A 27,817-nucleotide genomic window follows, 5' to 3' on the forward strand; every position below is an offset into this window, starting at 1 on the left:
CACTTTTGCACAGGGATGGAACATACAGTCTGTATTATTTGTTGGGGAATGATAATGTGCATATTTTAACAAATATGCTGAAATCAATACATGTAGTCAACTCCTGGTGTGCACAGATTATTTTCCTGCAGTATATGAATCTGCCAAATATTATAGTCTCTTGTGTCGTAGTATCACTAAAACAAGACTGCTACATAAAGAAGAAAGAAATGGCAGATATAGTTCGCTTGAATTCTAACAATAAGGATCAGTTTGGTGTTTTCTGGATGGTGTTGGCTTTACATAGTGACACAGGTTAGACTCACAAATTCTACATATTCCTTACAGGACAGAGATTTCATTTATTCTACACCAGCTTTCATCTTTTAGAAAATTTGTCTAATCTTGCCTTAATAGTGAACTTTGATGTTAGGGAGAAAATATTCAAACGTAAATATAGAGAGATAGATGCTAGCGCTTATTCCAGGGGCTCTCTCTAGCTCTGGTAGCAAAAGCAGCCTAAAAGTAGGCTTAACTGGCTACTTGGGAATTTCCTTTAGCTCCATTCCCAGGCCCCAGTGCAGGAAGCATTCCCAGAGGAGGGGGCATGGCGAGGGCACTTCTTCATTCCAGTGAGCCCTGGCTGCTGGTACGGTTTCAGAACCCTCTCCCTCAAAAATGTCATGCAAGTATGCACCACCAGTGCCACAGTAGCTTGCACAGCAGAATGCTCCATGGTTTTTGAGTACCTGTGTAGGAATTTTCTTTTGTATGCTAAGAACAGAAACAAATATAAAGTTGATTAAATTGGAGGAAACCTCCACAGAGATTAATAAAGCTGCATTTGTTGCCTGGGGTTCTTTCAACCCAGAGCTCTTGGTAACTTTTGCTCTGTGCAAGGAGATGTCAGGAAATAAATCAGGGGAGACACAGCAATCTGACCGATAGATGGCCGGAACAAACAGGACAACACGAGTGCTTTCACTTAAAGCCACACTTACACACGTCTGCAACAAGATTAGTAAAACACTCCCAACCCTTGATAATTACCAAAGCTGAGTGTGGCTTTCAAGTGACACAGCGGCAGGCTTTCGGTGGCCAAATCTTTCATGTGCCCGTAGGGACCGCAAGATGTATCCAGTGGGAGAGTCCAAAAGAGTCCCCAAACGAGTCCCTCTACCTCAAACTCCCCCCCCCCCTTATTTATACATTAGTAATAGAATGACATGTCCCTTAAAGAAACCTTGTTAAGTAAGCAGTTTCAATGATCAAGCAAGATGCTTCTTCTGATTATTGATTAACCAAGTGTGGGTTTTTCCAGAGTTTGCAGTCTTGAGACCCCAACAGACATTCCTGGGGCATGTCCTACTCTTTTAGAATGCATGCATCAGCAACTTCAACACACTTCTTATCAAGAAAGACACGGGGTCAAGCTACCCTTTCTGTGGCACCCCAAAACCCTCTCCCCTCCTACCTTGGTCAAGCTGAGATTGCTGAATGGCCAATTTACAGCTTGCTGACTAGGCCACCTTTAACAGTAAGCCATAGTGATTTCAAGCACTTTACTGGTTCACCAAAGTCTCCCCATACACATTCACCTACATTAGTTCAAAATCTGGACCATTGTGCTCAATGCTGGGAGGATGTACTTCATTTAAACCACCTTTTACAGAGCTTATGCTAACCTCTTGGTCTTTTGCCTAGTGTAGGTTCAGTAAAAGATACCCATTTTTCTTTTTATTGCCAGATGAAGCCTGCATGTACAGTTGCAGTTTTCATATTGCTGGGTAATAATTATAACAAGAGCATGAAATAAATACAGGTAAGGTAAAGCTGAGGAAATCCTGTCAGCTTTGTAACAGGTTTTATAGTGAGCCTAGTCTCAAAGTGATGACTGGGATTACTTCACTTTAGTGGTTGCAGCACTTTAATAGGCTGAAGTGGCATGGGCAGAAAGCGATCAGAATGGAGAGATCCCATTCACACTTACTGAATTCTGTCCAGCAGTAGTGTCAGTGAATTTATTATTCAGATTGAAATACAGTAAGTGAGGATTTGTTTTAATATGTACCCTGAAGTTGCATTAGTAGAGTAAAAAGTATATAGTGAGCATGGGATTTCTGTGAGGACAAAGCTGAGGAAGAGAAGTCATTCCAAGGCATTTCCTTTATTATTTCCTCCTGAGATTTGTGTAACAACTGGGCAAAATCCCAAGGTTTCCCAATTGGAGTGGGAACATTGAATTCTCACAAGTGTTCTCGTACGTGCCAGAATTGTGTTGATCCAGTATTATTCTTGCATTTCCTGCCTCTCCCCGTAGTCCAAAGATGCTGTATGTACACTGCTTTTGCTGTTTATACAATAACTTTCGAGAAAGATTCTTTCATCTCCCTCTTTCTAGTTGCATTCATTATATCCTGCTACCAACGAGACCCTCTCTGCACTCTGGAGTTTTTATATACCCACCTAATCGTTCTGTAGTCCAATTCAAGCTTTTGCCATCTGCATTTTCTTTTTTTCTTTATTATCTTTCTAACTCAACTGATTTTCATCTTCTGTTGGCTGTCAAGGTATGTGCAGAAATAAACAATCATAGAAGTTAGAGATGGAAAAAACTCTCTTAACCATTTTCTTCATTTAATTAATTGTCAAAGATACTTTTTTCCCTTTGATGTTAAGCACATTAATGAAACAAGTTTACCTACTGACTAGTTTACAAGTCTGGTAAGTTTTGATCACTTGCCATGTTTTTTAAAATCCCTTCAACCAATGATCACTGTAAACAAAGTACCGTAGAACTTCAGAGTTATGAACACCAGAGTTATGAACTGACTGGTCAACCACACACCCTATTTGGAACTGGAAGTATGCAATCCAGCAGCAGTAGAGAGCCAAAACAAGAAACAAATGCAGTACAGTACTGTGTTAAATGTAAACTACTAAAAAAACAGGAAACTGTTCTTGTGCTTGCTTCATTTAAATTAAGATGGTTAAAAGCAGCATTTTTTAATTCTGCATAGTAAAGTCAATGTTCAGTTGTAAACTGTTGAAAGAACAACCATGTTTTGTTCAGAGTTTACTAACATTTCAGAGTTATGAACAACCTCCATTCCCACGGCGTTTCTAACTCTGAGGTTATACTCTAGCAGACTTCCAGGAATCTTTGGTCAATATTTGCTACCTTACTTGCTACTTCTAGAAAACATTCAATAAACCAATCAAAATAAACAGTTTAAATGCATTATTCTTTATAATCCTACCTTATATTTCATAATGTCAGTTTAAAGGGGGTGGGGGAGGGAGGAATGTACTTTCTTCTTTTCTCTGAAGATGCTAACAATATGTTTTGCAAACAAATTCTAAAGGAAACTGTTGAAGCATGTAATTCACTCTAATCCTGCTTACAAAAACTTTACTAGTCTTTCCTTATACTCTTTATAAAGCAAACTGGTCAGAAAGGGAGGAAGGTGATAATGTAACCTCTTCTATACATATGCATGTGCTCATATTTTTTAAATAGAGGAATTTGATTATGTAAGAATCTGCTTCTACCCAAAACAACAAAAGTTTAATGTGCAGGTGATTGTTCATGTGTGAAAGACTTAAGATTTCATAACTCAGCCTGGGTTCCATTGTGATATTATTATATTCCTAGCATCCTAATTCCATTTGGAACAGATAATATTGGCAAAGTGATGCTGTTTACTCTTTGTTTCAAGAGGAAACTTCATTTGTATCACATCTCTCAAATGTTAGCTGTTTTGTACTGATTTGCTGTATCAATTAGCATTTCTGGGTTAATACTTCCAAAGGAAGTATGGTTAGAGCAGGGGCCTAGGAACTACTGACATTGCTGCCTGACGCTGATCATCCTTAAAAACTTCCCAGTGCTATCTTTTATATCTCCAATACTGCAGCAGCATTATCTAGTTATTTACTATGTTTTTCCTGTATTTAGGATAGCAAAGACATTTATGAATATTGCACTAATATTACTTAATCAAAAGCAAAAAAGTATTGGCAGATGAAATACTGGTTGAAAAATTTAGCAGGCAACTAGTGGCCAGATGACTAAACTTATTAGTTAGAGGTCACTAGGAAAAATTAGGGGGACTCAACCTGAAGGAAATAACGATCCTGTCTTCAAAATCCAGTTCTGGGAAAGGGGCAAGGATTCCTATCAAGGGGTCATTTGGGGACCTTATCTTGGTCTCCATCATTTATATCAGAATTTAAAGACCCCTGCATCTTTTTGGCTATTGGAAGGAAGTGGAGATTTCTCCCTCTCCCCATAACCACTTCTCATACCTCCTAGTTAAGGGGAGAGAGAGAGACAGCGTGTGTATGTGTGTGTGTGTGTACACAAAGCTCTGCCTCTCCCACAACTTGTTAGCTGTGGCAGGGTATTCTTTGGTATTAGATACTTCTCTAGATTGCTGTGTTTCTTGGATCCTCCTCTGAGCTCCATTTCCCAGCTATGCGTCAGAATGAAGTTGATAGACTCTTATTGGTTTTATTGTTGCTTACTGGCTTGAGACTATTAGCAGCAGTGAAAGAGCCCAGAATCTGTCTTCTCATTTTCACTCTGCTGCTGCTTAGGAAGGTTATGAGCTGCAACACAGGCACTAGAGCTGCCTGTCTGCAGACTCAGGATGACAGCAGAACATGAGTTCACATTTGTAACGATATCTTTGTAGACATAAACAAACATTTTCTTCACACTATATGTAATACAGTATTTTATATATACATACCCGATTAATACACATGCTACATATTATATATATTTATAATACTTGTTTTCTACATATATATGCCACTATTACTGTTTTAGACTACAGTACTTGCACCAATATAATATCACACTATATTCATGTATTTAAAAGGAGGAAAGGACATGTATTCTTTCTTTTATGCATAAAACATGATCAATGATGTAAAAAGCGTTTTGATTTGTGCTATTTTTCAGTCCTTCTCATATACATGGTAACTTTCTTATTTTATTTTTTAGTTAAATAAATTTATTTTTCTCTGTTAGGAAAACATCAAACAGTAACCAAATTGCTTTCCCCAGGTAGTTTCAAAGACATAGTGAGGTTAAAGGTTCCTGCAATTGTCAGGAAAAGGGAAAGGACTGTGTTTGTTCAGCTAGATACTCATTGTAAGTAAGGCTTGCTTTTTGTTTACAAAAGTTCTTTGTTTGCAATGATTCTTGATCTTAAAATATTGTGAGCTTGAGAGATGCTGCATCTTTGAAGAAATATAATTTAAAAAACTACAATGCACCTCCCAGTAAGCTCACTCAGCTGTGTAGGCTGCTGAACAAATATGGTTTGAGTTCTGAAGCAAAGAATGCATTTGGGGAAGTTGATGCAGTATTAGTAACTGATAGACAGACACTTTAGTCTTTGTGAAGTTCCATAGGCAGGAGATAACTTTATGCACCATAGACCTAGCCAGAAAAAACAAACAGAATAATGCTTAGCAGAAATCCTTCTGCTCTGCAGCGGTGTAGTGTAGTGGTAATCCATTAGCTCCAGAGCTAGTGGTAGGGTCCAAGTAGATGTGTGAGCTGTGACAATATAACTAGGAAGACTGAGTTCTCATTGGAATTCTGCAGAGCTAACTGGAGAGAATCCGGTCCATCTAATCACTTGAGCTGTCAGGAACAATGACAGGGTCTTTTCTGCTATAGCCCACACAGGCTACATGCTGAGAGATTTAAGCAAATGTAATAGAATGCAAATCCACCACTTGCACTTTATCTGACATGGAGCTGCTTCAGATAATCTAAAAGCCTTGAGAACCCAAACAGAATTTATTGCTTGGCAGTACAGAGTTTTCTTTTAACTTTAATTAAGTCAGAGAAGTCCTTGATTCTACATACTGTATCAGGACGGCTTGTAGAGTACTTCCACGGATGAAATGGCTTTCACTTCATGGCAAATTTTGTCCCCAATACAGTGGGCGCGCTGGATGTGGACAGCTGTGAGAAGCAGTGGAGACTACAGTCTCCTAGCCATGCAGAGAATCACTGGAAATAGGCAAGTCAGTCCTGTCTTTCAGGAAACTGTCACACCATTCAATTCATTGTATTTAGATCCAGTGGGGAAAAGCTGCATCTGACCAGCAGAAATGCTTGCTAAGTAATTAACAAGACAATACTGTTGTTGTATTCTTGGCTCGCAAAAATTGTTTTGAAAATGTTAAAATATAGTTTGTTTTGTTTGTTTAAAAGTACATCAAGTGCATAGTTTTCAGTTCTAGAAGGACAGTTTCCTAAAGTGGCTCTCCCCGTAGAGCAACATGTTATGTCCTTGTGCTATGTAGAGCTTCATTTGATTTTTAGGCTAACTTAGTGCACCCTTTCGTATAGTTGTTTCCTTTCAAGCTTGCATTTCATTCGGTTGTCTCCATTGTGCACCTCTTCTACGTGCTTGTGCCCACTGTGATCCTTCTATTTTTTTTTATGTGTATGTGATAATGCAGTGATGGAAATATATTACTGATAGTGCACAGGGGTCATTTACCATTGCCAAAAATGCTATGTAAAAATACAGCTGTGATGAAATGTAACATTTCTGAGAGACTGGGCTGGCCAGAGGCTTGCTGTTGAGACTTATCCATCAGTTATGCTAGTGTGTGCTCTCTAGCTTGTCAGAGCACACACAGCAATATAAGGCTTGATTATTTTAGAGCCGTAGCCTTTAATACACAGCTTTGAAATTCTCCTGAGAAGCTCCTTTTTTGTCTTTCTGTGTTGGTTTGTCTATGCTTGTGACAAGAAAAGTTCCAGAAATTCATAAAAAGGTTCCATTGTTTTTCGCTTTCATACTGAAGTCTCCTTTGCACACTGCACAGCAGGCTTCTCAGGAAGCATTTACTTTTTGAGTGCATGTTCAAGTTGGGACAGAGAAATCTTAAGTAGCATAAAGATTTCTTTAGAGAAAACCTGCAACCATGATATTTGTGCTCTAGAAATCGTGTGAAATTAATCCATCATAGTCCGCCTTTGAGAAATGCAGAGGTAGCCTGACTGCTGAGGTTTGCTTCCTCCACTCAGAAAACCCTGCATTTCAAAGTCTGACTTGGCCTTTCCACACACGAAAGCTCACTTTGCTCACTAGCCCAGGTTGTTAAAGAAACTCCTGTTTTGTATTTTCCTCAGGAGTTCAGACTCTGAAGAAGCATTTGAGACACCGGAATCCACCACTCCTGTAAAGGCTCCACCTGCACTACCGCAGCCACCACTGGAAGTAGCGGTGGTAGAAGCAGCAGCAGTCGACACAGTTGAACAGGAAATAAGGCCGCAGCTGCCCTTGGAAGACACAGGTAATGAATATATATAATGAGTGGGCCGGATCACTCAGGAAGATGTTACTGTAAGGGGACATCAGTGTTAATCCCAGTAAAGAAAGGGTGCTAAGAAAAGGATGGCTGGAAGATTAGTTAGTATATGCTGTGCCCTCTTCCTACTGAAAAAATAATGTATCATAGTTTGATAATGACAATAACGTATTAAATACTATCAGCAGTCTTTTTTTGTATTATCAATCAACGCATTCATCTCCCGATAGAACTTTAGTAATGTTTTGGCACCATCATCTTTGTTTAAAAAATAAAGCCTGATTCTCCACTCTGTTATGGAATAAGTAGTGATGAATCAGGCTCATAATATGATTTGTGAAACAAGGAAAAACTCCCTTGGGTGCATTTCTTTCCTATTAAATCAGTTTTCTTATTCCTGATGTTTTCTGACTAGTTTCATACAGTTCTGATGACTAAACACACATAGCTATATAATGAGGTATCATTAATAATCTCAGTTAATAGGAGACTATTTTCAGATCTCATTTCACCTGAAATGGCAAGTGACCAGATGATATATTCTGAGAAGTTCAGGATGTGTTAATAGGAATGTTAAGACTAAGTCTATGAAGCTGTGTAGCAATATAGCAGTATGAATATAATTAGTACATAACATGGCAATGAAACAGATATTTTCTTTAAAAATGAATATCGTATTTTATGTGAAGAAATTCTGTCTAGAAAACCCTAATTTTCTTTGTTTGCTGAGTTAAGTAATGAAAGATGTGAGAGTAGAAGCTGTTTCTATTAGCAGGGAGCTCAATGGGACTTTCAGCTGAGCTGCAAAACAGGCAGTCTGACTATTTATGGTCATTAAATGCCTCATCATACTTTTTGCAAGAGATGAGCAGTTAGCTCAATATCTTGGTTAAATTCCAGTAAAACACTTTCACTTTGTTGATCCAAAATTCCCATGTGTTTCATTAGAACAAGGTTCTCTCTATCTGAATGGATGCATAGGGTTGCTGTGTGCTGTTCTAAAACTGCCAGCTTCCACCACAGAAGATGGGTAAAGTGATAGTTGTGAGTAGTCTGTAAAGTCTGTCAATCTCTTTGGGGTAGGAGGGTCTTTGGACAAAAGATAAATTCCAGACGTGTCTCCAGCTAGTTACTCTTCCTTCAGAATTTCTGAACTTAAAATTCTCAAACTATGGGAGTTTTGATTGTAATTATAATTAGCAGAAGAAATGTCCAGTATACAGATGCCAAAAAACTATAAAAAGACATAAGAAGAAATCCCGTGTCTGCTAGTACCTCTTCATTTTCATCCTCAGATCTTCCTTTTCCCAGTTTTCCTTATTCTTTATCAGTTTTAACAAATGTAATTTCCCTAATTGCAGAAGGAATTTAAATGCAGAGAGCGTAAAGGAGCAGATATGCTAAGCAGGCTTGGAGTGTGGTCTTTAATTACTACAATAAATTCACTTTTATTCAGAATCTTTGATAGCACATGTACTTTCCTGCCCATGTGTTTCTCTTCTCCCCTTCCTCCCTTTTCCCTCATCTAGGATACTACTAAGAAAAGATGGGAGATTGAATGTATCCATTTGTAACCATTGTAAACTGCACTGTGTTAAAGGCTATTGATTCTAGCCTATACTATTTTGATGCCAGTATTTCATTTGTAGGTAAAACTGGCCTGCAACTAACAAGTTACAACAAACTAACAGAGCAGTACACAGCATTTTAAAAGTTCGTAAAATGCAGTTATTCAGCACAATGGCTTGCTGCAAGAACAATTCAAGTGTAAGCAGGAAATGTAAAAGCATATGTTTCCTTTTGAAATCTGTTGGGAGACATCACTTAGTGTCCCTGTCACTTGATTAATTGGACACTTATTTCAATGTGAACAGTGAAATGTTTAAAAGCCACTTTTAAAAATCTGTTCTCTTAGTGTTACCTTGCCTCATAGGTTATACTCACGCACACACAGAGGGAGTCAGTCCCTTATACAGGGCTTTCGTGGAGCTGAAGTACAGCTCCTAATTGGTAGCATAAATCTGGGAAACAAAGGTCACATTGGTGCCATTTCAGTAAAAGAGGAATAAGGGCACCTGCAGGGCCTCGCAAACTGCAACTGAGAAAATAACATAAAATCTAGGTTCCAGCTTAGAGACCAGGCAGCTTTGTCTTCCGGAGGGGGTAGGGGGAGAATGGTAGGTTTGGAACACATGATTCCAGATAGGCCTGACATTAATAATGTATGCAGGTGATTGTAATTATGCCTCATGATGTGATTAGCACAACAGCTGGACCCCAGTGCTGAGGAGACATGATGAGAGTTTTTAATGTATTTAACACCTGGTGTAAGTTTAATAAAAGTTATGAAAGTAAAATATAGTTAAAATTTAAGGCTGAATATCAGTTCTTTAGGTGCACAGTTCTCCTCTGACTGCTGGAGGTCTCCATGATCTCCATATGATCTGGATGAGAGATTGGGTCTCCTCTGACTTGTGAGTGAGAAAACAGGGTTCCAGGATCCTTCCCACTACCAGCTCTTCAGACGCTGGGCTGAGCATGGGCAGACTGCAGGACACCTCAGTACAGGAGCAGCTTGGCTTTGTCTCCTGTTCTGCTTATCCTCCTTTTAAGCAGCTGGCAGGGTGGGCTATGTGGAGTATCCCCTGTTCACATGTGGCTGCACTGGTGGAAGATACACAAGAGAAGTGATTACCACCATGTTGCCTAACTGCTCGGAGACCTGGTTTGGATGCAAGATTAGCTGTTCTCATGAGACTTCTGCCCACAGTGGCAAATAACTTCATGAGACTACCTGGGTTTTATGAGATTTACAGCATTTTGGAACAATAGGGGATTTATTATTATTATTCTTGTTTATTATGATAGTGCTCAAGGAGCAACCAAGAACAGGGCCTCATTGTGCTAGACACTGTACAAAGAGGTGGGGAAAGGGTATAACACACAAGCAGCAAAGTGATGGTAGCAAATGTCATGTTAATTCTATGGTTTTTAGTTTGAAGGCAACCAGATCAATGGGGGAAAAAAGGGAAGGAAGCAGGGACATGGAAGGGAAAAAAGATAAGGAGGAATTTGGACAAGGGTAGAACAGGATAATGGGACAGGTGTGGTGAGAAGGAGGAGACTGTGAGGGAGAGTTTGAGCAAACAGCCAATCAGCACAAGTCCAGTCAAAAGTTCAGAAAGTTGTCTGAACATTGAAAAGTCTCTACTTTGGCTGCTTCTGCAGCTGTTCTACAGGCTGGTGTCCCTGTCTGGTTCCTGGCTGCAGTTTTTCCCCAAGCCCCCCAGGCAGGGTGCAGGGAGTGGAGAGGAAGGAAGGTGTCTCAAAGGTCAACTTCTACCCAGAATTTCTTTTGAACCCCAACTCCAAACTCCAGTCTGGACTTGAACACTGCCTCTTCCATCCATCTCTAATATGTCATAACAGAAGTATTTATGCTGATAAGCCCCCCACTTCTATGTGGCACAGAAAATTCATGCCATTTTCATGCCAGTTACAGTTCATGTCTTTTTTATGTATTATTATTATTATTATTATCATTTACAAATGTAAGTAAATTAAGATAGCTGCTTTTGTTATTGCAGACCGCTGGAGCTTTATTTTCATGGTTTAAAATGTCATCAACACCTAATTGATTTATAAAATGCTGCATAAATGATGGTTGAGTTCTCTCTGTAATTAACCACAGAACATTAAGCAGTAATTCATTCTTACCGATATCAGTGGAGGAAAATAACATTCCTTTACCATTCGTGCAAACATTTCAGTTCTTTGTAACACCCTTCTATCCTCATCCATTTGTCAGATAATAAGCTATAGATTAAAATGCCAAACATTAAACACTGTTGTCATGCTCTCACGTAAGAGCATCTGTAGAAGTGTAAAATCAGCATACACATTTACTGTCATCCACTCATTTTTTTTCATATTTCACTAGTGCCTAGAGTCTCTAGCTGAGATCGGTTCCCATTGTACTAGGCACTCTACAGATATGCGGAAGAGACAGTCTATGCCCCAAAGAGCTTATAATTTAAGCAGACAAAAGGTGGGAGGGGAAACTGAGGCACATAGCGGTGAAGCAACTTGCCTAAGAGCACACAGCAGCCTGTGGGAGAGTAGGGACCAGAACCCAGGGTTTATGAGTCCCTGGTTCAGTAACCTATGCAGTGGGCCATTGTGTGGTCTCCAACAGCTGGAATGAATAGTGTTCTCTAATATAGGGGTTTTCAACCTTTTTCTTTCCGAGTGCCCCCAACCATGCTATAAAAACTCCAGGGCCTAGTGGAGGGCGCTTCAGGGTTTAGTTACTGGTCCAGGGGGCCTTGGGGCCTCTGCCCCATGGGGTGGTTGGTCTAGGGGCTTCTTCCCCATGGTGATGGGCCTGGGGCTTTAGCCCTGTGGATCTGGGGGCTTTAGGCTTCAGCTGCAGGGCGGGGGTAGCCTGGGGCTTCTGTCCCACAGCACTAGCCAATCTAATGCCAGCCCTATTTGGAGGACCCCCTGAAAATGTCTCACAGCAGCCCCCAGGGAACCATGAACCCCTGATTGTGAACCGCTGCCCTAATCCATTATTTGCTGTTCTTCTTTAGTTTACATCAACATAAATTCTTCATGCTTTTTGTATGTCCTTAGATGTGACTTAGACATAGTGGATCTGATTCTTCGTGCCTTCCTCAGGCAAAAGTCCCATTCAGGTCAGAGACTTTTGTTTGAGTAAGGAATGGAGGATTGGGCCCTGCATCATAGTGAATAAAAGGCTGGAATTGCTTGGGCTCTACCTCTATTCATAAGCCACCTGAGTTGCACTTTTGTGGTTTATGTAATCAATTATCCACTGAGTACAGCTTAGTATCTAACATCCATCTATTGTTATGCACAGTTTATAACAACGTGCAGGTGAATTTCACCCCTGTACAGTGGGACAACAGAAAGCCTATTAACCACATAAGTTCTCAGAACAGGGCCAAAAGTGAGATTTAAGTGGTACATTAGAGTTCGTGCTGGCCCTCTGCACAGGAGCGCATTTCCCTTTCTTATGACTGCATAATCTGTGTATTTCGTACTGCGTTCTTTAATGAACAAACTGGAGCCTTTGTGATAAAATGTTGTGCGTAGTATTACCCTTTTGCTTAGATCACTTTGTGAAAGGGCAAAATTCACTGCTCTGATGGTGCACTTCTAATGTCAAAAGAGCATGGTCTAAAAAGCTCTCTGTAGTAATAAAGCTGCATTGTCTCACAACAGTAAGTACAATTCAAGTCTCCCTCTGCTGCAGTTCTATCATCAAAAGACATTGATGATGTAATGTAGCGGGAGTCCCACAGCAACGTAACAAGTAATTTCTACCACAAGCCCATATTTTGGATGTATTCAGAAAATAATAACAAAAATTGACAGTGCTAATACAAAATGTACACTGCAGAACACTAGACTCCAGGAATAAGTAAAGGAGTGGATCAGAAGTGTGTTGCGGGAGGGAAGGGAGTGTGGAAAACAACGTAATAGGCAGGAATCAGCTTCTGCATTATATTTGGAGCTGTCAACAGAATTTCAACATTGTTTTATTTCAAACTGTTGGAAAGCATTGCAGCTTTCTTAGACAGTTTGTTCTTTTATTACCTATAGCTGGCTGCAGGAGAACTTAAATCCTTAAAGAAATTAACCATCAATAAAAGCAAATAATGTAACTACTCAGGCTTTTTCCTTGCCATATTAATTTGCTTTATGATGTATTCCCATCCCAAATCCATTATTTGTTTCTGTCTTTTAGACTGTAAGCCCTCCAAGGCAGAAATCATCTTTTTATATACCTTTGTACAGTACCCAGCACAATGGGGCCTCAGTCCTTTTGATGCCTGCCATAATGAAAGCCTTTGTTATTAATATTATGTTTTTTTTATTATTATTAACACAATTTTTGAAGACTCCTTGTTGGAATCCCTTTTCATTTCACACTAACCTACATCTTGGACTATGCTGACATATTAGAGCTATTCAGTCATTTATTATTATTATTAATTGCATTTAGGTATCTTCCATGCCATTCCCATGTAAAGTGTACAGATTAGACTAATACTAGAGTTTTGTGACACTTCTGGTGTCTCCTTAGCAGTAGACTGATCAGTGTCAAAAAATGGCCTCGTAGTGTGAAAAATGAACACCAGCTCAGCTGGCAACGGCAACTCTAATTAAAAAACATTCAGCAAGACTGAACCCAAACACAACCCTTTTGGAGTAAGAAGAAAAAATACACACTCTTAAAATAGTGCCACCTGATTAGCATTCATTTTAAAGAAAAACACAGTCTGTCCGTTTTTTAATTCACATAACTCACTAAATTTTCAAAGAGAAAATGGAATTGAGTAGCTAGAATTCCAGTGAAAAAATCTGAAAATGTCGGGGTTGATCTGAAGGTGATGAATTAGAAAGTGTCTGCTGTCTTCAAGGTTGCTAGCTCTTTATGTTCATAAATAATATTCCTGGCAAAATCCTCACACCGATACATAATTGCCTCTGAAGCTTTCTATCCACAGGATCTAGTAGTAAAATATAACAGTAAGGACTTAATCTAGTCTTACTACTATTATTTATTTGTGTTTCTCTTTCATCCGTGCTACCATAATGCAAAGTATTAACGGGCAGAACTGTGCAGGAAAAAGAAATGTAATTTCATGGAGAATTTCAAAATTTCAGAATTTTGGTTCTGTCTTGATTTTGACGCAGCCGCATTTTCCAACAGAAAACTGTTCTAAAATTTTCCAACTAGCTCTATTAGTGAATCTTTATCACAATGAAGTGACAGTGACAACTCTATGCTAGCCACACTTTTGAAATGACTTGCGTAGTATAAGGAAATAATTAATGTATGTCAGGTCCAGACAAGAAAAAAGGTAACTAACTGTTGTTTAACGTTCTGTCATTATTAATGACTGAAAAAAAATGAACAGTCAAACACAGTAATATCTGATGAAGTATGTATCGTATGGGCACACTGCTTAAATTTGTTATGGTGATGGAGAACGGATGACAAACTTAAAGGAAATAGGAATGTTACCAGATTCTGCACTATTCTATAACTCCTTAATGCTTTTAACCTGAAAGACTACAGTGCTGTCTTTGAAAAAATCCAAATACAATCTTATTTTATTGGTTACTATTCGCAGATAAATGTATTTGACTCTAATACAAGTGAAAGGATGGTAACCAGCAAATATCCATTCAGTTACTGTGAGTGCTTATTTTGTAGTTTTCCACTTTACTGCTAGTCTTTGTTTCAACATATTTTAAAACACCTTGGCAAATAAGCCGTAAAATGTCTTTTTAAAAAATGATTTTTTCCCTAAATCAGTAGTTGTAATCAGATGACCACATTCCTTGCTCTAGTATTTAAACCAACTGTGAATGCCCTGTGGTCTCTGCCTGTAGCTAGAACTTTACTGAACACAAGCTGAGCAGAAGAATTGGAAGGTAATAAGGCCAAACCAATGCAGTCATCAGCAGTGTGTTAACCATGAATTTGGTCTGCAAAGTACTTGCGCCTGAAATCTGAATTTAAAGGACTTCCTTTTCTGTTTCAAGAGAAAATGATAATGCATTTGTTACTCATTAATAATTCTTAGGGATGGTACATATCACTAAGGTATTTGGGGAAGAGTTAAGTCAGTATTAGATGAAGAAAGACTCATGGATCCCACTAATGACACAGCCCTGGCAAAATATCCATTTTCAGAATCTATAGCTAACTTGTAAACCAATAAGACTGGCACTATTTCTGATCATCTTTACAAATTCTGATGTCTTAATTTTCTAAGTTTGTTTTGTTTTACTGAGAGCAGAATAGATGTAGGCAAAAATTAAACTTCTTATAAGAGGCATTTCCACAAGTTGGCAAATGGGCATCTGCTTGCTAAATAGGCGTGGACACATTTTTAAATATCAACCTGCTGAAATCCACTATGTTGGACTTTACCCAAAATGGTAGGTTAGAATTTGATAGATGCAAACATCACAATACAGTGTGTGTATATTACATTTTTATGGTATAATGCAAATCCCTGAGAAGCTATGGCTAGGAATTCTGGTTTTAGAGTGCTGTGGAGAGGTGGGCTGTCTGTAAGGGGACAGCCAAGAAGAGCCTCTGCTCTGGGGGCCTGTCCCTATAGTACAGAGAGAAAATGACTAGCTGCAACCCCAGAATACCAGCCCTCTCCAGCCATCTGAGCGTCATCCATGTAGTGAAGGCATTGTTAAGCTGGTGTTATGACATGACCCCAGGATCTCTTTTGCTATCCAGCTCTTTTGTACTTCTCAGGTGACACAGAGGGGCTGAAATCTAGCCATCTGAGAATTTCTCCTGCTGAGAGATGGGGAAACTCAAGCTAGATCCTGTGTCAAGCACCCCCAGCTCAGCATAAGGGCTCCACCAATTCTCAACTCATGGATGGTCTCTTAGGGACCATAAACAATTGTTATATTTAGAGTAAGCTAGACTCTAGAGATTGCTCTGAAACCACAGTGAGAGTCAGAACTGGAGAGCCATATCCTGTTCCCTGCCACAACCCCAAGGACTCTACATTAAGCAGACCTTGGCATAGAAGAGAATCCAGACCATGATGTTTATCTTCTGCCACTGTGATGACAGCATGTGATGATCAGGATTTGCAGAATTTTTTTGTAATCCACATAACTGAGATTAGAGCAGGATGAGATTAGAGAAGGAAAAAGATCTAATGGGTTTGTCACAGTTCAGGGCAACTGAATCTGTAATCTCCCTCTATGATACAGCCAGGGCACCCACTTTTAGACTTCTGGCTCCCCATCTGTTGCCTCTCTTGGGAAGAGACACACATTTCCCTCCCTCCTGACTGGGATATTTCCAGGCTGTACTACTCCCAGCCTATGCTCTGAATTCCCCAGCAAAGTCATGCTGCCTAAACAAGCCTGCTTTGCATTTCTCTTCAGAAATGGCAAACAGTGTAATTGCCACAATGAAGCTACTGCACAACTCTTTCTAAGCAAGCACATTTGTTCTTAAGGTGAAAGCATTACAGAGAAACCATATAAAAAAACAATAAAAGAATCTACATGCATGCTAATAAGCTTACCAGAGACCTCCCCCCCTCCCGACTACAATAATAATATAATGATGCAGGCTGATGAACAGTCAGTCCTTTAAACCCCTCCCATGCATCTGAGAGTCAGCCCTTTGTCGAGTTGGAGTCTTTGAAGAGGCTGTGAATAGGTAATCAGCCAGACAATGGGTTCTGCCCAAGGCATAGCTTCAAAAGGATGGATCTGGAGGTGGGTCATTTGTATTGCTCTCTTCCCAAATATTTCCTAGGAAGTCTACTCAATTAACAGTTCGTTCTTGTCTTAGTCCATTGTTTAAAAGAGCGCGCCTAAGCACATAACACTTCCCAAGATTTATGTTAGGCAGGTCTCCTAAACAAGTTACATACAATCCCACAATAACGCATTTCCATTTTAATAAAATGAGAGGCTAAGATACTTAAACTTGATTCAATAAGATTTTCCAGGATATGGCAGGAAGCTGCCATCTCTGTCACAAGGTCAGTTAATCCATTTCCTTCTCTGCCTGCGTCCTAAAATGTATTTGCTTCTGCTTTAACAACTTAGTTTTAAATGTCCCAAGTCATGGGCTTCTGTTAATCTCTTTGGAAGACCTTGTCATGAACAGATCTATATTCTTTAATTATAAGAGGGAGAATTCTGGTTGTAGAACTTTAACAAATAGGGTTTTTTCCCCCCACTAATGATAAAAAATATAGTAAAGTGAGACAGTTTCCAATCTTGTCTCTAATGGAAAAGTTTAATTTCAGAAATGTTTCTACAGTCTGCTTTCTCTTTGCCTGCTTTCCCTATTTTACTTTGATTTTTTTTAATTGAAATTCTCAGTACCTCATATGTAAAGATATAAAAATGGAGTAATCAACTCAACTCTGAATTTTGACTCTCCTACTCCTCCCTCTTCCCCTGCCCCCACCCACTCCGGCCAAAACAAGAGTAGTGTTGATAAACCTTGGAAAGAAAGCCACACCCAGTCTTCTCTTGCACTGGAAGGATGGTCAAGATGGAATGTGGGGACATTAAACTGGGAGAAAAATATGCAAGTCACTGAAGTTTCAGTCAAATTAGAGGACTGCAGTACCAGCAACTGTAAAGAGAGTATGTTTTGATACAATTCTGTAAAGGCGAGGTATTAAACCATTATCCTAAGGGGAAGTGTGGGTGAACCAGTATTTGATTGTCAGATCACCCAGTATTTAGAATATTTTACTCCATGTAAACCTTTACAAGTGTATATAATTTATTGTCACCACACTACAAGAGGGAAAAAAGAGCTGTTCAAATGTTCTTTTGCATTTATACCATGAGTTAAATATGCCCCAGTGTACATATATTCTTTAACTTATGATTTAGTCCATTTGTCTCAGTTGTATTTTTTTGTTTTGTTCCATTTTTTATATATTTGTTAGATAAAAAGTAATACAGTACTTAAACAGAAAAGCATTTGGGTTTAATGACTGATGTGTTTCATTCACTGACTTTTCTGTTTGTTCCCATAGGATTTTGTTCTGATACTGTGTCCATAATTGATGCATCACATAGTGAATCAATTGAAGAAAGCCCATTCCGTCCTCCCTCCCATTCATTTTCTACTGTCTTTGATGAGGATAAGCCTATAGCCAGCAGCGGGACTTACAACTTAGACTTTGATAACATTGAGTTGGTAGATTCTTTTCATACCTTAGAACCTAGTACTCCAGAAGCTAAGAATCGTGACCCTAAAGTGAATGTTCGAAGAAAATCCACAGATTCTGTCCCAATTTCCAGATCTACTTTGTCTCGGTCTCTTAGTTTGCAAGCTAGTGATTTTGATGGTGTTTCCTATCTTGGCAATAATGAAACAGTAATTCCAACGGCAGACCTGTTCAATACTGGTTCAAGTAGTGCTTCTAGTACCCTTAAGCGAACAAAGAAACCCAGGCCACCTTCCTTAAAGAAGAAGCAATCCGCAAAAAAATCTGCAGACTCTCCACCAGTGAAAGAAACACAACAAGAAACATCTGACATTAGCCAACAAGCTTCTGTCCCAAGTGAAGAAAAACTGGAGTCTGAGGTAAAGGTTGAATCAATTAAACCTGAATGTACCGAACCTTCCCAAATCTTTACCGAGAAACAGGAGGCCTGTGCTGTGCCTGAAGCTTCCTATCCCTTTGATCGAGAGAATTTTGAAGAGATTAGTACATTTAGTACTGGAGGAAGCAAAGTGCAAACTTCTCCACCTGCCAGTAAAAAAACCCAACCTCTTACAACGGCACCAGAGGCCGTGGAGGTGACTCCATCTGACACTGGAGGACAAGAGGATCCTCCAGTCAGAGGTCTAGCTGTGAGACTAGAGTTTGATTATTCTGAGGAAAAAGGCAGCAGAGAGGACCAGCAAGAAAGCACTCCCCCACCCAAAAAAGCAGGTAAAAAATCTGGTGCCAAAATGCCACTAAGGAGGCCAAAGACTAAAAAGACAGTGGAAAAGCTTGACAATGCTCCCACCACACCAACCAAGTCCCTCACTGATTCAAATGATATCCCAATTTCAAAAGGCTCTTATACTTTTGATATTGACAAGTGGGATGATCCCAACTTTAACCCCTTCTCTTCTACTACAAAAATGCAAGAATCTCCCAAATTGCCTCAACAAACATACAGTTTTGATCCAGACACGTGCGAGGACTCAATTGACACTTTCAGGCTGTCTTCGAAGATCACCAGCTCACCTTCTAAATCTCCAGCATCCTTTGAGATACCAGCCAATGGCAATGAAACAAATGGAACTGAAGGAGACAATCTAAATAAACCTGCAAAAAAGAAGAAGACTCCACTAAAAACGTAAGTTAAAGTGTAGAGGTGTTTCTGGATTATGAAGTGCTCCTCCTTGCACCCCACCATAATTACTATAGTTTTATAATTCAGGGGGGTCAGTGAGGTTAGAAACGTGCTGACAAATGCATTACTAGACAACTGGATTTATGTTTATGGCTTACCATGGTAGGCAGAGGCTTTCCTGTACATCATCAATGCCATGTTGCTCCCAGCGCCAAATAACTTGTAGTGAAAACCCAGGGAAACTAACCCAGACGATGTCACTGGATTAATAATTGGATGTTGGACATTTAAGGGCCCAGTCCTACTCCCACTGACATCAGTGCCTGGATGCCCATTGACTTGGATTGGACCTTTAGCAATTTTTGTGCCACATTTTCAGTGTTAGCTTACTTGTTGGGCAGTGAGTTCAGCAATGGGAAAAAATAATTCTCTGGCCTATTGCTAATGCAAGGCTGAGCCTGTGAACCCTTACTTGTGCGAGTAGTCCTTACACACACAAACCCCTATTGAAGCTAATGGGACTGCTCACATGAAGGAAGAGTACTCGTGTGAGTTAGGGTTTGTGAGCTATAGTGAATGAAATCAGTGGCAGAACTCACATTGACTTCAGTAGGGCCATGTTTTCATCCAGTGGTTTTTTTATGTATATGTATGAGAAACGGAAAACTGTCTTATTTTTACTAGTTTGAATTCCTGGGTTTTTTTCATATTTTTTTAATGTGAGGCTATAACCTTTGAAAACATTTTTCTATCAAAGTAGTTTCAGGATTCACAAGATGATCAAAAATCCCTTGATTTATCTCCTATTTCTATGTTCATAGGCCAAGGTGTGGGAGAAATGGTTCCAGCTGCTACATTTGGTTGGTTGGTTGGTTAATAAAACTCGGTATCCAGTGGTACTGATTCCCACGTAGTTAACTTGCTGATACGCACTTCTGCTATTTTATCCCCTCAGACATCATTTTCTTTGAATTAATTACCACAGATTTTATTCACAGGATTTTACATTTCAGAAAAACAGAGAACATATCTAATAAGGTCTCTCTGAAAGTCCCTTTATAACTTTAGTAGTGTCTGCTAATTAAAGATAACATACTACATCTTAAGATTTAAGTTTGTCACTAAAACTAACAAAAGACCAAAGAGCTAAAGAAAAGGCAAACATTGTAAAACAAAAACGTAAACTCCATAATGCTATGAAATGAAGGATGGAGACTGTCCAATTGTGCTTTTTATTTCCTGGCATGAGTTGGGCTTCTAACTCCAGCCATTTGCCAGATTTGTATGTGGTTGGGGATGTTTTGCGTTTTGAAGTAGAAGCCATTTTTGAATTACTTGAATGGATGTTATAAGCTATGATACGGTTGGGCAGACTGACTTCAGTTTTTTTGAGGGAGATGCCAGATTTTCTGATGTGTTTTAAATTTTGGGAAATGCCTGGAGTTCAGAGTAGGTGCCAGAGAAATTTAAAAACTGTCTACTGAGAGAGGATATTTTCCGCAGTATTCCTAAAATCTAAAGAATTCCCCAAGAATAACATTCAAGTTTGAACAAAAATAACAAGTCTAAAAAGTGCATCTGTGTGTGTGAGATTTGAATTTCATTCTAGAGGGGATTTTTATATTCAAGGCCTTAGTCCAGCAATTTACTACAAGGAAGAGGTCCCCTGTGCCTATATGGAGCTCCACTAAAGTCAGTGTGCAAGCCCATGTATTGTAAATTGCAGGACAAGCCTTGCGTTATTTAATCATTGCGAACAGAGGTTTGTGATGGGACACACTGATCCAGATTGCCCCATCGCCTGGAAAAACTTCAGAAGCTAGTGAGGCAATCCATGAAGAATTTTCTCTGTAATCTTTCACTGGGGTTTACCCACTCCCAAATATCTCAGGTCTGCGGGATGTACAAGGCTGATCTGCCCTCTGTTACTCTTCCCTGGCTCCAGGCAGCATAGCTGCCTTTGTCACCTGCCCATAGCAGCCTCTGGGATCCATGTAAGTGGTTGTCCCCAGTGTGCAGGAGCTGCATGTTAATGAGAGTGCAGCCTACAGCTATAATATTCTTGTAGGGGATTTACTGCGGGGCTTGTTGGGGGGTGAAATGGGCAACACTGTGTCTGTGCCCCAGTCTGTCCTCTCCCCACATAAGAGTCCATGACATGAGATTGCTCAACGGAATCCACTGCAGGAGAACCACCATTTGGGGAGCCCAGTCACAAATACTTCAGGGGAGCTCCTAGAAGAAGAAAGCAAGCTATTAAAGTGAAGGACCTTAAATGGTGATTTATCTTGCTGATCTTCATTTCAGGAACCGCTTGGCTCAGTTTAAACTGATACTGTAATAGCCTAAGATTGTATTTATTTATTTTTAAAAACTAGTTTAAGGGTTAGTTTTTCGGCACCAAGAGTCTTTGTTAACATTGAGAGTTGCAGGGAGAAATCCCTGCAGACTGCTTTGAAAATGTATTGTTTATTGAGGGGAGCATGGTGATTTCCAGGCTAGACCTGTAGGATGCCTAGGAGTGAGTCACTAGCTTAAGCATCACTAACACTGCAGTGCGCTTGATTCTACAGCGCATATTAGTGGCACTACACATGAGTTATCATACTGGAATAAAAGCGTAAACATTCTAAACACTCACTCACCACTCTATTAAAAGAACAGACTTGGGAATGGATTTCAGCTCAACTCAAACTGCATTCCAGTCATGTCTCTAAATATTTAACTGTGGTTCTGAGACAGATCATTTTGCTGAGATGATACTGAGCAAAGAGCAGCAGCTGCTCCCTCAATGCTCGCTAGTTATGAACGAAGAATGGGTGGCCCAATTAGATCTGAACCTCAACTCTCCCCTGTATTGATGGTTGGGAAGCATCCAGACCGTTTCAAAAGACTGTGTTTAGATATGGAAGGTGCCAGCTTTCAAGATCATCCTGCTTAAAAATATGGCATTAAAGCTGACAAGCATGGAAACGGACAAAGACTTTTTATAGCCCTGGTTATTCAAATAGAACTGTCCCAGTTTCCAGAGCATTCACTTTGAACTATGATTTCATTAAGAGCCAAAAATACAAAAACTTAAAGAAATTTCCTTCTTTCTTTCTTAGAGTGTGGAAATAATTTGAAATACACAGACTAGGAGCTGTTTCTGCTGCCTTTTACTGATAGATCAATAGTCATAAAAGAACCTAGTGTTCTCCTGTTTCTTTAAACTTAATTGCTACTAATTTCCTTGGGAACATTTTTTTTATATACTGTATATTAACTAGTGCTCTATCTTGAAAAGAAAGCAGATGGCTACCTCAGGAAAGGCAAGAATGGGTAAAGCATTGACAGTAATTAAATTGATAGGCCTCTGCTATGAAAAATGGTTTTTATAAGATGAAAACATGTCAGAAAATTATATTGAATTTAAGAACATAAACTGGTTTAGGAATTATCACCTCTCTTCTCTCCCCCTTCTCATTAAAAATGTTTTAAGGCTGTGCAGACTTCCTAAGATGTCAAAACTGTATGATGATTTTGCTCTAACACATTAACAGAGTGTCTCCAGATTTATCCTTTTTGTCAGTTCCTTCTGTCTGTCTCTCTTTTCTTTGTCTTATTTGTCTTAGGATGGTAGAAGATGTGATGTCTGTATGTTCTCTGTTGTAAGTAAATTTAATCTAACGGGCCTGTTGTGGTGAAAGTGCCTTATACTTTGTTAATGATTTATGGGCTTCTTAAAAAAATATATTTTACTTTAATTTGCAGCATGATCAAGAATTAGTGGGCATGGAGCTTTACAGTGTTATTTTTATTGGCTTATGTAAAAGTTATTTTAAGTGAAATTGCCTGGCTGTGAATAAGCTTGAGGGAAGCTATTATGTCAGTGTCTGGTTGCCTGTCTAGAAGGATTGGTTTTTTAAAACTGTATATATTTGATGCCCTCAGCTAAAGCATTGACACTTACTTATTAGCTTGATTCATAGAATATTGTATTATACAACACTGTACAGGCATTCTTTCTTAAACACTTTCTAATGTTTGTAAGTACTTTTTAAAGGAAACAATTATTCTCATCATATTATCAGACTTAGTAATTAACAGCCGGTATAGAATACTTATACCAGTGAACAGCTGGCCAGTTTTTTTGGTCATATATGTTTATAGATGAAGTATTGACTTATTCTCTATCATTTGAAATACTTCACTGTTATCTCCTTTTGTTGCCTTGCAAGTCATTGATCAGAGCAGAGCTATAATTTTCACCATTATAGAGTAACTCGGTGTGAATTTGTGCAGGCTGTTCACCTGCCTCTTCCATCTAATGTCAAAAGCCAGTTAGGTCAGGTCTGACAGCTTGCAGCTGGAGCATTGGTAGATCTTGCATCTATCTGGGAATGTTCTTTTTAGGGAATTTTTAGAAATGGCGAACACACACACACATACAGGCAGCGTATCTTTTATATATATATATATATATATATATATATATATATATATATATATATATATATATATATATATATATATATATACACACACACACACATGATAATGTGTGGGTATTCTCCTTTCCATGTCTTTGACTGGAAAACACCATGCTTTGAAGGGTTAAAACTAGGGCTATCAAGCGATTAATAAAATTAATCGCGATTAATCGTCTCATTCTACATTTTTCAAATATATTGATTTCAATTACAACAGAGAATACAATGTGTACAGTGTTTATATTTTTTTATTACAAATATTTGCACTGTAAAAAACAAAAGAAATAGTATTTTTTCAATTCACCTAATACAAATACTGTAGTGCAATCTTTTTATCATGAAAGTTGATCTTACAAATATAGAATTATGTACAAAAAATAGCTGCATTAAAAAATAAAACAATGTAAAACTTTATAGCCTAAGATCCACTCATTCCTACTTTTTTTTAGCCAATTGCTCAGACAAACAAGTTTGTTTACATTTGCAAGAGATAATGCTTCCTGCTTCTTATTTACAATGTTGCCTGAAAGTGAGAACAGGGGTTCTCATGGCACTGTTGTAGGTGGCGTCGCAAGATATTTAAGTGCCAGATGATATTTTTATGTCCCTTCATGCTTCAACCAACATTTCAAAGGACGTGTCCATACTCATGACGGATTCTCTTGATAAAGATCCAAAGCAGTGTGGACTGACAACTATTCATTTTCTTAATCTGAGTCAGACGCCACCAACAGAAAGTTGTTTTTCTTTTTTGGTGGTTCGGGTTCTGTAGTTGCTGCATCAGAGAGTTGCTCTTTTAAGACTTTTGAAAGCATGCTCCACACCTTGTCCCTCTCAGATTTTGGAAGGCACTTCAGATTCTTAAACCTGGGGTTCAGTGCTGTAGCTATCTTTAGAAATCTAATATTGAAACCTTCTTTGTGTTTTGTCAAATCTGCAGTGAAAGTATTCTTAAATCAAACAACATGTGCTGGGTCATCATCCTAGACTACTATAATACAAAATATATGGCACAATGCAGGTAAAACCATGGAGCAGGAGACATATAGTTCTCCTCCAAGGAGTTCACAAATATAATTAGTGCATTTTTTTTAAACAAGGATCGTCAGCGTGGAAGCATGTCCTCTGGAATGGTGGTCGAAGCATGATGAGGCATATGATTGTTTAGCATATCTGGCAATGCCAGCTACACAAATGCCATCCTAACGCCTGTTCTCACTTTCAGGTGACACTGTAAATAAGAAGCAGGCAGCATTATCTTCCATAAATGTAAACAAACTTGTTTTTCTTAGCGATTGGCTGAACAAGAAGTAGGACTGAGTGGACTTGTAGGCTCTAAAGATTTACATGGTTTTGTTTTTGAGTGAAGTTCTGTAACAAAAAAGTCTATGTTTGTAAGTTGCACTTTCATGACAAAGACATTGCACTACAGTACTTGTATGAAGTGAATTGAAAAATACTATTTCTTTTGTTTATCATTTTTACAATGGAAATATTTGTAATCAAAAGTAATATAAAGTGAGCACTGCACATTTTGTATTCTGTGTTGTAATTTAAATCAATATATTTGAAAATGTAGAAAAACATCCTAAATTTAATAAATTTTAATTGGGATTCTATTGTTTAACAGTGCAATTAAAACTGTGATTAATTGTGATTAATTTAAAAAAAAAATTAATCGTGATTAATTTTTTTGAGTTAATCGTGTGAGTTATCTGCGATTAATCGACAACCCTAGTTAAAACTATTGTATTGACAGTTTATGTTCTGGGATTTAGAAGAGCCTGAAGCAGTATTGCCATGTGAGTAAATATATTCATCTTTACCATGAAAGTCCAAGTTTGTGGGATTTCCTTTCTCATCACTGGGAACTTAATGTGATTATCTGGTCCTGAAATCTTAGGAGCAATGTGCATATCCTGCCACAAACCTTCATATGCAGTTCATAAAAAACCTGTTGACATGTGGCAAGGAAATTAATCTCTTATCTGTCTTATATGCGTATACGACCCCTTTTACCATAGTATTTGAACGCCACACAATCGTCAGTGTATTTATTCTCACAATAACCCTGTGAGATAGGAAAGTACTATTATCCCTGTTTTACAGCTGGGGAACTGACACACAAAGAGGCTAGGTGAGTTCCTCAAGGTCCCAGAGGAAAGTCTATGATGGGGCTGGGGCTTTTTGAATCACGGTCTCCAAAATCCTATCCTAGTGCCCTGGGTAATCCTCATTCCCTATCAATATTTGACTTCAGTAGCCTTTTTGAATGAATTTAGACACATGGCAATACTGCTGTTCAACTCCTTTACTTAGTTTATCTTACTGGTTTAGGGAACAAAGTCCTGTACCAAAGTGCATGAAAGCAAATACTTAAAGCATGTTTTTCAGTGTATTGCTTTGTAATGGAAGGAGTCTTAAAGCAGGAAGGCTTATAGAGGAGGTAGTATTTTCTTTAGCTCTGTATTGCTAAATGTTATATGCTGCTGATTCTCTTCCATATGCCATATTTACTGTTTTAATTTTGTTTTTAGTGATACATTTAGGGTGAAAAAGTCACCAAAAAGGTCTCCCCTCTCGGATGCGCCCTCTCAGGTAAAATGCTATGTTGTTTTGACATAAGTCATTAGTTTTGCTCATAGAAGGAAAGTAAATTTGATGTAACATTGTTATATTTGAATAGTTGTATGCATTGGTAAGGTTTATTAATTTTTTTCTCCCATTTTAAGATTAATTCGTACAATGCCAGTTAGAGTGGGTATTTGTCCTAGGAATTCCAGTTGGACTGTTCAGAAAAAACTTTGGGAAGTACTATCTTCTAAGTATAGTAATGAACAAATATCTTTAGGATATTAGCACTCAGAGGAATTCATCTAACTTATTAGACCAGAAAACTGCAACAGACACAAGTAAAAATGATATGCTGAAAGAAAAGTACAAATAATGCAGGTGCGTTACTCTGCAGAGGATGTGAACAGAAATAATATTTTTGTCATCTTAAAATACTGGTGGGCGGCTTCTCTTGTTCAGAGGAGTTAACAAAGGCTGCACCATGTATGAGATAATAGTCTTTGGCTCACTACTTTAATCTGGGACATTTCTTTTCATGCCATTGTCCACCTCCCATGTTATGTATCCTAACCTTCCATTTAAGCTGGCTGACATTGTAGAGACAGGGGGAGGATTCATGACCTTTGAAGTCCGTGTTTTGTGTTATGTGAGATCATTACCATAAGGGAAGTGTCAGGGCTAATCTACATGGTGAGTGTAGTATTTCAAATAGCAGTATTTCAAAGCACATGACAAAACATTTAGTATGGAACCTTTGTCCAGCAGAAAGCTAGTGCACTGTAGGCAGCCCTGGCTTCCCGTGCACTTACTCACCATGCAGACAATCCCTAAAAGTCAATTGCCCTGGCCATTACGCTTGGATTCCTAGGAGACTATGCATTTTGTGTGCCACTTATGTCACGTACTGATCTCCAACCACAGATATTTCTGTCTTAACTCCTGAAAATCTCTGCATGACCATCAACTCCAAATAACCATCTTTTTTACCTGCATCAACAGAATCTAGAAACGTACACACACACACCATAAATGATGCTATGGAAAATATAGCATGAAAAAAGTGTTCAGTAAAGACAGCAAAAAAAATCTGTGGATCCCTTGTATACTGAGGTCTTTCCCCACAATTTCCGCCCCACCTCAAATGAATTTCAGCTGGCACATTTCAGTACACTTAAGTCAGGATTTTCATTCTACCTTATCAACACAGCTTTGCAATACGGTAACTCCTCATGCGACTGACGAAGTGGGTATTCACCCATGAAAACTCATGCTCCAATACGTCTGTTAGTCTATAAGGTGCCACAGGACTCTTTGTTGCTTTCCTCACTTAAAGTCATCCTGGTTAATGTTGTTATGTTGCTGATCAATTAGGGAACATGCTTGTTTAAAGTTGTGAAATGCTCCCTTCTAACGTCCTTTGGCAGCTGTCTGCTTTGTCCACTGCTTGCAGGAAGAGCAGCCTGTTGCAGTTAGCTGGTGGGGGCTTGGAACCAGGGTGGACCAGCAGCTCCCCATCAGCTCCCCTTATCAACTTCCCG

General features: G+C 38.9%; 1 protein-coding gene across 7 annotated transcripts in view; it reads left to right on the plus strand.

Annotated features, from left to right (window-relative positions):
* Window positions 1-27,817, plus strand: part of TACC2 (transforming acidic coiled-coil containing protein 2) — a 226,270-nt gene that overhangs the window by 149,525 nt on the left and 48,928 nt on the right. For 3 of the 7 annotated variants that reach the window (XM_030569225.1, XM_030569228.1, XM_030569226.1), the window contains exons 11-14: window positions 7,148-7,311; window positions 17,916-19,236; window positions 22,848-22,883; window positions 26,243-26,303. In XM_030569225.1, the coding sequence (XP_030425085.1) occupies window positions 7,148-7,311; window positions 17,916-19,236; window positions 22,848-22,883; window positions 26,243-26,303 (1,582 nt within the window). The remainder of the gene's footprint in view (window positions 1-7,147; window positions 7,312-17,915; window positions 19,237-22,847; window positions 22,884-26,242; window positions 26,304-27,817) is intronic. The other 4 variants (XM_030569227.1, XM_030569229.1, XM_030569230.1 and 1 more) reach the window with 2 other exon arrangements.

The sequence above is a fragment of the Gopherus evgoodei genome, chromosome 7 (genome assembly GCF_007399415.2).
Source record: "Gopherus evgoodei ecotype Sinaloan lineage chromosome 7, rGopEvg1_v1.p, whole genome shotgun sequence".
Taxonomy (NCBI): domain Eukaryota; kingdom Metazoa; phylum Chordata; order Testudines; family Testudinidae; genus Gopherus; species Gopherus evgoodei.